Below are 11851 nucleotides of genomic sequence, written 5' to 3'. Positions count from 1 at the left end.
GTGGACCGCAGCAGAGGGCTGGGGGTGCTGCAAATCCCAAAGCGAAGAAGTAGAACGCATAAAATTAAAGGGTTATATATGCATGGGAGTTTTCCTAATGCCAAACTAATATGGATTTCAATGCAAGCCAACGGAAAGCCTTGCGAATCCTGTTTCACACATAAAATGCAACGCTGCGTATACTTAACCTTATTTGGGGTTTGGTTTTAGTGGAACAGTGGAAGAGGAACAAGGAAGAAATTCTAAGAATGCTTTTTATACTCTTTCAAAGGGGTAATTCGCACTGGGTAAACGTATTTAATGGACAGAGAAAGGGATCTGTATGTCTAAGAAATTGTTTCTTATATATTTTTATATTTCTAAATCTTTCTTCCGAAAGATAACTCTGTTAAAATGGTGATTCCGATAAAATGTATCCTTATCTTATGATTATATCCTATATTCTACGTAGAACGAATGGATCCTTAAGGGTACCAAACTCTTCGGCGTCTAAAATTAGCTTTCCTCTTTTATATTTTCCCCGTCTTGATGCTTTTGAAACGCTTCGAAGACGAAACAGAAACTAATAAAGATGCGTAATGGCTGTCTGCGCACAAATATCGGAAAATAATTATAGTAGGGAGAGCGATAAGAAAAGAAAGGCAGGGCGTGGGAGAAGGCCAGCGGAAAATGGAAAAGGTTACCCTTTGAAAGAAAAGCTCCATTTCTGAAGGAAATCTTCTAAGACCACCGTAAAAGCCGCCCGCTGTCCCTTTCCATCTTTACGCACAGAAATCTCATCCTCATCCATGCCACACATTCCTCTTGTCCTCCTTTTACGGTGCATGCAACAATTGTTCCCTCCCGGGCTCACGCATTTCTGGGTGAAAGGAGGAGGAGAGACAGAGAGAGAGAGAGGGGAGAAAACTTTTAGTCAAATGCAAAAAAAAAAAGCATTAATTCACTTTATCGGGCTGTGGTGGCAACTCTTTAACATTTAGCAATGCGTGTGGCGAAACCCCATCACCCGCCCTAGTCCTGCCCAGCCCTCCCTGCCCCCCTGCCGCTGCATTGCTTCATTTTCAATTTCAATAAATAACCTTGATTTAAGCGACAGCGACGCGAGCAGCGCCGTCGGCGTGGTCTCCCACTACCCCGTCACACCCCCGACCGCCCACCCACCAGTGCTCAATCGTTTTGACCAGCTGCAATACAAACACAACTTCCACCCATACAGAGAGAGAGACAGACACAGACAGCAGCCAGACCGGCCCCCACACACAAACACCTGTCACACACGCCACATGCTCTCCGGCAAAGTTCTCTCTCTCTCTCTCTATCTCTCTTTCGCCTGGCTGTAAAGCATTGCAATTATGGCTCTCAGGGCCATTGCAGTTCTTTGCCAGAAACAACTCCCCCTCATGCTCTCGCGAAGCCCGCTCTCACAGCCTGCTCTCACAGAATTTCGCACACAGGTGAGGAAGTGCTCTCACAGGCCATAACAGTGCTGTTTGGTTCCCCCTCTCAGCGCAATAACAGCGTTCTTCCGACACAAGCATTGCAGCTGCTGCCGAACAGCCAGCCAGCGCATGCGTTTTATCTTCCCTCTATCATTCGCTCTCTCAATATATCAATTTAATGGGGAAAACGTCCGTTCTGTTGTTCTCGCTCGCTCTCTCTCTCTCTCTCACGCTTTCTGCTGCAATCTATCTCTCAGTTTGATTGCTCTCTCTCTGATGCTCTGCCGCTGCTGGCTGTCGTTGCTGCTGCTGCTGCTGCTGCCTGCTGCCTGCTTGTGCTGCTGTCAGCTCCGCGTCGACAACGAAAGACGTCTGTCTCTTTTCGTTCGGCTGAGCGTAGACATCATGTCGCTGCTGATTGTAGCGTTTTTAATCGCCCGAAATCACAGCGGTGGCGACAATCACAGTTAGAGTGGCGCTTGTAACGGTACTCGGGTGCTAGACGACACATTGCAAACAAGAACGCGCTTGTCAATCAGCAAACAAAACACACACAAAATAATCAACGAAAAAAAGAACCGAACTTAAATTCTAGTCGCAAAGCAAACAACTAAAAAATCCTATAAAAATCGTGCCAGAAACCGAAATAAATAATATTAATAAACATTAAATTAATAGCCATCACACACACACACACGCAGCTGTTGTTGGTGAAAGTGTATGGGTGGACGAGAAGAAGGAAGTGCTGCTGCCTGCTGCTGGTGCTGCCTCTGTCGCTGCTTCTGCTTGGAATTGGCGGCAGTTTGACCGCAACAACAACTACTACACACACACACACACACACGCACGCACACATTGATACGCGTTCGTCATCAGTCGCCGTCGTCGTTGTCGTTATCCCCCCCTCCCTCCCTCCATTCCTCTTCAGCCCCGTGGTTCCTGGCCCTTGCCATTGTGACATTTGATTTATTTGACGTGTGTGTGTTTTTGATAGAAGCTCAACACGAAACTGACACGTTCACACACACACACACACACGTACGAGTGAGGAAAGGCTCTGCCTCTGCCGCTGGCTCTGCCTGTGCCTACCCACCCCACGCCGCCCCCCCGCTCTGTGCTTAAGAATTTCAAATTTCTTGAGGCGAACAAAAATAAAATTCAACGCGTTTTTTTCGCATATGTTTTTCGAAAAAGTGTGACACAAACAAATCCAAAAAACCGAACCGAACCGAAGCGAACAGAACGCTATCAATGGCAGCGACGAAATTAATTACCAAACAACAGTAATCTTAAATAGTTCTAAATATAAAGAAATAAATAATATTTGAAAGAAAAGTGAAACCCCAAAAATAATTGCTGCCACAAAATGATGCTGCACGAGGCTGTCATGCTGGAGATCTATCGCCAGGCATTGAGTGCAAGGTGAGTGTAGAGTGCTGCCCCCCCCCCCCCTCCCCCCTTCCTCTCCCCGTCTCCTTTATGCTTGTGGAATGTGGCATCAGAGTTTTGTGGAATGTCTGTGTGCGAAGCTTAAAGTTTGTTTGTTTTTTTTCTGGGGAACAATTTAATGTTGTTTCGGTTCAAAGTTGAGTTTTGTTTTTGATAATTATTTGATGGGGAAATATTTGACGAATGAGAATTTAAATGGAATATTTTGTTTGAATTGTTGGGGCAGCTGATAAAAAATGTTATTTGTGTTTATTTTTGGAGATTTTTTCAAGGGAAATACGAAGGTGTAGAAGTGTCCTGCTCTGTGTTGGGTTTATGGGAATGTCAGGAGCTTTTTTTTATAGAAGAAAGTTTATAGATTTGATTAAAAAAGAGTTAGTGTTCAGAGGAAGTGTTTTTTAACCACCTACAGGGGATTTCTTCAGTGAAGATTGGCATTATTTTTTTAGAAATAAAAACTTAGATTTATTTATGGAATATATGAAAGAAAAGCATAGATTCAGTTTAGGAAATAATTATAGTTTTATAGTTGGGAAAATTGCATACATTATAGATTATAATTTGAAATGAAATATCATTAATTATATTTTATAACTCAAGTGAAATACTTGTTTCTCAGTGAAGAAAAGAGTCGAGTAAATGATAGATTGATACTGAGAAGACGTGTCTAGAGAACAGTAGATACAAGAGAGTATTACTTAATGATGATATGGATTATAATTACTTTGAAAAGTGGTTAGAAATTATAGAAATTTTATGGAACTGTGACTAAGAAGAAACTAAGAGGGTTCTAGTTTCGAAGGAAAGTTTACTTTGTTTTGTAGGTGAAGAAGTTTTCCTGAAAAAGTTTTACTAGAACCTGCATTGGGGATTCCTATTAAGATCGTAGAATCGAAATATACTCCTGAAGATAATGTCTAGGTTATGAAGAAGACTTCCAACTGTATATTTCCCAATCAGCACACCTGCTGGTGTCCCGAAAAGGTTCCTAACAATAGATCTTAGTAGAAGAGATCTTATGGGATTATATGATGAGGAAATAAAGGAAAAATATACGAACCTTTCGCCTCTGTAGAGGAATATCTGCTCCCACTTCCATGTATTCCAATAAAGAACCTTCCTTCCCTGATAGTACCTCCATTTAAACCCCGCTTTCCCTTCGAATCCTTTCCAGCGAATTGGCCAGTCCGCGCTGCCAGTCCCGCGAATCGAATGCCTCTGCGGGCGCGGCGCCGGGCGATGGCCGGTGTCCGTCGAATGAGTCGCACTGCTCCGCCAATGATTGCCTCACGCCGGCGCCCACACCCACGCCTACGCACACGCCCACCTCCCCCACCGTGGGACTGCCACTGACGGCCACACTGGCGCCAGGAGCTGCCGCGGCACTGCTGCCACCGCAGTCGGCAGCGATGGCCGCATACCTGGCGGCTGCACAACAGAATCACCTGCTGCTGACGAATCCTCTGGCGGCAGCGGCCTCACTGGTGCAGCAGGCGACGCAACAGGCGGCCGGAATGGGCTCACCCGGAAGCATGGTGGCCGAGGAGGAGGCCCCGGCACTGGATTTTAGCCGAAAGAGACCCGCCAGCGAGGAGGCGGAGGTGATGGCCAGCGATGAGGAGGAGCCCGAGCCGGAACCAGAGCCGGCGGAATCGGGCGACAATGGACCCCTGGATCTGTCGGTGAGCGCCAGGAAGCGACAGACGACGGTGGAGGAGCGAGAGAGGGATTCCCCTGTCCGCAAGCTGCCACGAGCCACGGACTACAAATCCCCGCTCCCGCCGGGCAGTTGGGTGCCACCCCTGAATCCCTACCTGGCGGCAGTGGCGGCCAAGAAGATGGCGCCCAGTGAGGCCACCAAGGCGCTGGAGAAGATGAGCGAAATGAGCCGCCTGGAGACGCCACCGCCAGCGAGCAGCAGCAGCGGCAGCAGCAGCAGCCACAGGAGTATGACAGCATCCGGCTCGGCGGGAGGAGGCAGTGGAGCAGGGGGAAGACACAGCGCCTGGCAGTCCCATTGGCTGAACAAGGGCGCGGATGCCGCCAAGGACGTGTTCAAGTGCGTGTGGTGCAAGCAGAGCTTTGCCACATTGGCCAGCCTCACGACCCACATGAAGGAGACGCAGCACTGTGGCGTGCAGATACCCTCACCCTCCTCCGCCGCCGCAGTCGGGGCAGGGAATCAGCCGATGACCCGCGTGCCCACGTCCACCTCCACGTCGGCCTGCTCCAGCAGCAGCAGCACCTCCACCACCTCCTCGAACTCCTCCAAATCGGAGCTGAATATGCTCATCAAGGAAACGATGCCGCTGCCCCGGAAGCTGGTGCGCGGCCAGGACGTGTGGCTGGGCAAGGGGGCGGAGCAGACGCGACAGATCCTCAAGTGCATGTGGTGCGGACAGAGCTTCCGCTCGCTGGCGGAGATGACCAGCCACATGCAGGAGACGCAGCACTACACGAACATCATATCCCAGGAGCAGATCATCTCCTGGAAGTCGGGAGACGAGCGCGAGCGACCCAATGCTGCACCCAACGGCAGGGAGGGAGGCCCAGCAGCGCCTCCTCCGGCGGCTAGCAGTGGTGGCCCCACAGCGTCTGCCAGCGTCAGTGCGGTGCTCACGTGCAAGGTGTGCGATCAGGCGTTCTCCACGCTCAAGGATCTAAGCACCCACATGGCCCAGCAGTCGCACTACAAGGAGTCTCCATCGACCATGTCCTCGTCCTCTTCGGTCTCGCCACCGGCACCGCCTGCCACTGCAGGAGGAGGAGGAGGAGGAGGAGCCACCGCAGTGAACTCCAAACGGGGGCGTCAGACACGCAACGAGAAGCGCAAGAAATCTTTGCCGGTGAGGAAACTCCTTGAACTGGAGCGTTCCGGCTCCAACTCCAGTCTGGACTCGGCCCTGAAGCCCTTGAGGGACTTTGCTGCCGCCACGAAAATCACCTGCGAGAAGTGTGGCAGCAAGATCGAGACGGCTCTGTTTGTGGAGCACATACGCAAGTGCCTGGGCGACAGCATACCCATACCCCCCAGGCGTCCGCATGGCCAGAGCCAGTCGATGGATCGCCTGCCGAGTCCTGGGATGACGGGCGAGAAGCCGCCATCCGTGCTGAATGCCCTGGAGCAGCTGATCGAGAAGAGCTTCGAGTCGAGGGGATCGCGAGGCCTGCACCCCGGCGGAGGGGGAGGATACTCCGATATGGGCACACCTCTGGGCGCCAGCATCCTGAAGCGCTTGGGGATCGACGATAGCAGCGACTACACAAAGCCCCTGATGGATGCCCATGCCATGCACCTGCTGCGCTCCTCCTACGCCTCGCGCGATCGCAGTGCCAGCGAATCGAGCAGCGCCAGCCGCGTGGAGTCCGCCTATACGCCGGATAGACAGCAGGCCACACCCCGAAGGACACCGGACACACCAGCGCCAGCCCAAGCACCGCCGCCTCCTGCACCGCCGACCATCAAGGCGGAACCCTTGGAGCTGGATCATGGCGAAATGGAGGCCAGTCCGCGGCAGCACATCAACGTGAAGAAGGAGTTTAGCATGGACTCGACGGCCGGAAATCTACGGGAGAGTCCCAGATCCAACAGCGAATCGCCATCGCCACAGGCAACGACTGGAGGCACGACTACGGACAGTGGAAGTCTATTGGCCTTGAATTCGATGTTCGATCAGCTGAGCGGAGTGGAAGCGAATAATAATAATAATAATACGGGTAAGTGGAGACTCTCCCATAAAGATGTGGGGTTACTTGAGATGATCTGTGGGGGAATTACAGAGTGGAGAACAAATTCTGAACCAATGAATCTTAAACTAGTACAAGGTACAGTTTCTACTTCATCCAGAGAACTTTTTCCATTCAGGACATAAAACCATTCCTCTATGGAAACGTTTTACAGATTCTATGGAGCCTTGTTTTCTTGATAGAGATACTTCAGAGTTTTCTATAAAGAACATTTATACGATTCTGTTAGCTCTGAGAAGAATAAATGATATACCTTCATTTACGATTAATTTCTCGCATTTTTTAAGGAATATTCCAATCAATTACAAGGGACAGATCCCCACTCTTCATGGCCAAACCACAGATCATTCACATCCATCTATTTAACCCCTCTTCTCTCTATACAAAACCGTTTCTAAAACCTTTTCCTTATTTCCAGGACACTGCTATAATAACAACAACAACAACTCAAGCAATATATCCACTAAAAAACCAAAGGCCCATCCTTTGGCGGCACTGCAGAAGCTCTGCGACACGACAGATCCACCAGCCTCCAATACGCGCAGTGCTGCAACCACAACAACAGGCTCTGCCACATCGGGAATGGGCAACGGGGGCAACGATCTGGTGGCCTTCAGTTGGGCCTGCAACGAGGCGGTGCTGAGCGCCAGCAGCGGCGGCGGTGGCGATGCCTCCATCATCAAGTGCTCCTTCTGTGATACGCCGTTCGGGTCGAAGGGGGCCTATCGCCATCACCTCTCAAAGGTGCACTTTGTCAAGGACAATGGCGAGGATTCGCCCACCATGAAGTCGCCAGGAGCTGCAGCACAGTCACCAAAGTCCCTGCCAATGGCCTCGCCCAAGAGAGCCGCTTCGAGGAGTCCGGCAGTGGCAGTGGCAGCGGCACAGCAACCATCGCCATCGCCCACCATCAATCCGTATGACGAAAGTCCGCAGTCAAAGTTCTTGAAGTACACGGAATTGGCCAAGCAGCTGTCATCGAAGAATGCCTAAGGAGTGGCATACCTGCCGAAGAAGGATGAGGAGTGGGTCTGTTATACTAAAGATTGTTATAGAGGAATTCCTAAGATCTCCGACTAAATTGTGAAACTTTTGAATGTTTTTCTACAGCGAAAGCTCTACGGGCGGACAGATTCGTAGTTAGAATTTACAATTTACAGGCCCCTAAAAGTTCTACAAATAAGAGTTCTACTAGCCGACTGTTTCCTTGACTAGAAAAATATCAGAACAATCTTTTTGCACCAAAATCTTAACTCCCGGACAGTTCCTTAACCTATTCCTAGAAGCAATCTATTTAATATGAAAGATCTACTAGGGGACTACATCTAGGAGATCCGGAAGTGCAGGAAAAGTTCCTTTGACTCCATAAGTTATTCCATAAGTTCTACCAACGGAAAGTTTCCTTCAATCGAAGGACATGATTCTTGAAAGGAAATAATACTTATTTCCATCAATTATTTCTGTTTTTTTTTCCTAATGAATCTCTTCCATTAGGCGGACATATCATACTTAGAGTTTAGCCCCTGTCCGCCCAAGAGAGCTTTCACTGTATTTATAAGACTTTTTTATTGTGGCCATAAATCTGATTACCAAAAAAATTCGTTTTTAACTGAAGTCTCTACTAACATTACCATTATTCTGTTGCAGAGTGTAAACCCCAACAAATAGCAGCTGAGATTCCTGTTTTGTGCCTTGATTTCATTTCAGAGATCAATGGAGAGAGTGGAGCATAACATTGAGAATATCTGCAGCTAATTTACGCTCCCAAATTTAAGACTCTCTCTCGCAAAGCTCTCTCTCTTGTTCCACTCTCCTCTCTCTGCACAAAATATTTCCCCTACTTTTGCTGAATATTTCCCCAACAGTCCAACAGCATTCAGTTTCCCCTTTGTTCCATGCTCTCTCTCTCTCTTATCGAGAGTGACGTCACTCTCCGCTAGCTATGTGTTTTGTCCGGCTTTATTGTTTCCCAATCAGACAGCATGCCATCGCAGTCGCACGCGCGAGTGCAGTGCAGTGCTTGAGAAATTCAATTACCACCACTTTGACGAACTGCTGTCCATCACAAAAGCGGGCGGGTGCAGTTCGCGCCAGACAGAGACAACCATAGGTGCCGGAGCGAACCGTTTGACGAAAGGCGACGACACGAGTTCGTCAAAGTTGGATTGGATGGAGGCGAAAGCAAGAGAGAAAAAACAACAAAGTAGGTGGGGTGAACGAGAGAGAGAAAGAGAAGCAGAACTATTGAGTGGAACGGAACGGGTTTTGAGTGGACAACACTCTTGAGTGCGAATGAGAGTGGCGGAATTTGAGTGAACGAAAAATAAGTGAACTCTAGCGAAACAAACTTTGTTTCTTTCTTTGGATGTCGATATTTTTGAATGATAAATGGAACTTGAATTCGGCTCGATCGTTCCCATGGAATATATTATTCCATATTATTCCGATTCCGCAGTTCCTGGTCGAAAAAATAAAGCGTGCCAAAAACCAAAATCGAAATACTTAAAAATAATTATACAAATTAAATCATTAAATTTAAGCAATTTACAAAAATAAATGCAACGCAGTATACGTAAAACTCTTGGAAAAAACTTAAACCTAAACGACAAAAACAAAAAAATCAAAGTTAACCTGAAAGAAACTTTTAAGAAGAAGAAAATTATACCCAAAAAATAATGCATTATATAAATGTAAATAATTAGCAAATAGCACTTTCCTTCCATAAAATACAAAAAAAAACTATATAAAAATATGTATCTTGAACGATACGGAAAGCTATGTCTGTACTTAAAGATAGGTTAAAAGCTATATGTTCTTGAAGAAAGTCGAAATCAAAATGTAGCCACAGCAACGCATGTATACGCCACACAATTTTAACAAAAAACAAAAACAACAACTATATAAATATTATATACAAATTATATATACATATATGAATACTATATACAACCCATGTATACCAGCAACTCCAATCTCAAACAATAACTAAGAAGAATCTTGAATATCTAACCTAAGAACTAAACCTAAGAGAAGAGCCTCTCGGCGGAGGAGAGGAATCCTTACAGAGAATGTAAAACATTTCAAGCATCATTATCAATCATCAACATCATCATGAGCATCAATCTATCATCGGGAATAGTTTACATCTATAATGATACGATATACGATATAAATACTTATGTATACGACTTGTATTTGAGTTTTTGTGATATTATTTATAAAACGAAACCGTTCGCTTCCTTTTCGCCATGCCCACAGCCCTCCTCTAACAATCCTATGCCCTGTAACACCATCCCAGCCCTCCCCCCAAAAAATCCCCTCCCCTTAGGATCGTAAGTGTAAGTTATATATATGTAATAAATGCAATAAAGGCGCAGCATTCAAAATAACATTTACATGATTTTCTCTAAACACACACTAAAAATTGAATACTTTGATTCAAAATTAGACCGCAATCTGCGGCACAAAAGGAATTTCCAAAATAAATAGTTCGAAAAAGAAGAGTTCAATAAAAAGTTGCACGTTTCCGATTGAAAAAAAGGTGAATTTTTGGGGTTGTTATTTCCCAAAGGCTTTTGTGAGGAGTCTACGAGGTTTTCTAGTGGGATCAGAAGAATCGGTTCTGTGTAACGTCCTCTCCTATCTGTAAAATATCATGATAGAAACAAAATCCATTTAATTTTTCATTCGATTTTTCGTGGTACGGATACTGAAATTCTTATCTGGCGCCTAGCCGAAAACTGTGTATTTTGTTATTGGATTTTGGGGACCGAACTTCACGAAAAACTTCGTAATAGCATAATCCTTCAAGGATTAATAGATGTAAGATCAACTGAAATGAAGAATATTTCAACGTTACTTCTGGGCTGGAATTCCAGAATTCATTTAGAAAGAGAAAGAAAACGTTGAAGTTTAGGGATTTATGGAATCTTTCTTAACAAAATGGAACAATGGGTATGAAAAGTCTATGGAAACTATAATAGCTCCCACCCTTCAGAAGTAGTTTTGCAACCATTGAATCCCCTGCAATTAGTGAATTTCCAAACAGAAACGAATATTCTCTGTATTATTATTGGAGGAACCCTTGGGCTTTCGGTCTAATCTCGCTTTTCAATTGCTCCCCAAATGCGGCTGAAATCTCAGTTGAGAGCAGACGCACCCACCCGAAAAACATGCCATATCAAATTGTAAACTAATATTTGCTAATAAACACGCAGAGTTAATTAAACCTGAATTATGGGGCACATGGCTATGGGATGGGGAGGGGGAGGGGGGATTTGGGAGGGTCTGTTGCAGGAACAGGAACATGCGCGAAATGTGAACGCGATTCGCTGATTTATGGGCAACAAAGGATTAAGACAACGACATCCAGAGAGATACCGATAGGAACTTCCACACACGCTACGCGACGCACTCCCCCTCCACCTCCCACCCTCCCTGGCCCTCCCCCACCAATCTATCTCTTGCTTGTGCGTAGCTTTCTATCCCTATCTCCGTCCCACATACATATGTACATATCTATCTCTGTTGCTCTTGCCATGGCGTTGATGACGATCCAACGCCAAACACCGAAAAATCTCCTTCGAAAACTTCAATTGCCAAAGGATTCATTTTCACTTAAAATTTATGATGTGTGTGGGGGCTTCGGTTCGTTTCTGTTTTCATGCATATACGAGGAGACTATGATATGCCTCAGGGGGGTGGTACATGGGGCATGTGCTGGGTGTCACATTTGTGTTAAGAGATAATTTTTGGAAAATGTTTCAAAAAACTTTTGTTTGGAAACCCACCTACCCCCCCACCCATCTCTCGACTCAGTTTTCAGTTTTCAGGCTTCATTGACGGCTTGTTTTTCCGGTGGAGCGCGGTTTTTCTTGCCCCCCCCCCCCCCCCCCTCCACCCATCACACCAAAAAGTTGTGAGTGTGTGTGCACGGGACACCTTTGGGCTGGACCCCGCCACCCTGTTGCTGCTGCCACCGCTTAATGAGATACAAACACATAAATTCTCAAAAGTGTCATGCATCCGCACATAACGGTTTACTTTTTTGCTCTTTTGATAAGCCAACACAGACAGGACAGGGCGGGAAGGAGGGGAAGTATGTGTGTGGGAGCGTTTAGGTGGCTGCGTAAGGCTAAAAAGGCTTTAGGCCAAAGACAAGAAACTCAAATATATGAGGGGAAACAATGTCAAGATCACAAAATGAAGGACAAATT

At 46.6% G+C, this 11851-nt stretch overlaps 1 protein-coding gene across 1 annotated transcript; it reads left to right on the top strand.

Moving 5' to 3' along the window:
* The first annotated feature begins 1775 nt into the window (after nt 1-1775).
* Nucleotides 1776-9374, top strand: tio (zinc finger domain-containing protein tiptop). The gene is made up of 3 exons (XM_002132238.3): nt 1776-2861; nt 4063-6605; nt 7054-9374. The coding sequence occupies exons 1-3, from the start codon at nt 2806-2808 to the stop codon at nt 7626-7628; spliced, it is 3174 nt and encodes a 1057-aa protein (XP_002132274.2). The 5' UTR covers nt 1776-2805; the 3' UTR covers nt 7629-9374.
* Nucleotides 9375-11851: the final 2477 nt, after the last annotated feature.

The sequence above is a fragment of the Drosophila pseudoobscura genome, chromosome 4, assembly GCF_009870125.1.
Source record: "Drosophila pseudoobscura strain MV-25-SWS-2005 chromosome 4, UCI_Dpse_MV25, whole genome shotgun sequence".
In the NCBI taxonomy this organism is placed as follows: Eukaryota; Metazoa; Arthropoda; class Insecta; order Diptera; family Drosophilidae; genus Drosophila; species Drosophila pseudoobscura.
Note: the sequence above shows the minus strand (reverse complement) of the source record. Positions and strands in the feature narration are given on the sequence as shown.

Coding starts and splice junctions, on each gene's coding strand:
- tio (XM_002132238.3), top strand. CDS start 2,806: ATGATGCTGCACGAGGCTGTCATGCTGGAGATCTATCGCCAGGCATTG. Junction 2,862..4,062: donor CGCCAGGCATTGAGTGCAAG/GTGAGTGTAGAG, acceptor AATCCTTTCCAG/CGAATTGGCCAGTCCGCGCT. Junction 6,606..7,053: donor TAATAATAATAATAATACGG/GTAAGTGGAGAC, acceptor CCTTATTTCCAG/GACACTGCTATAATAACAAC.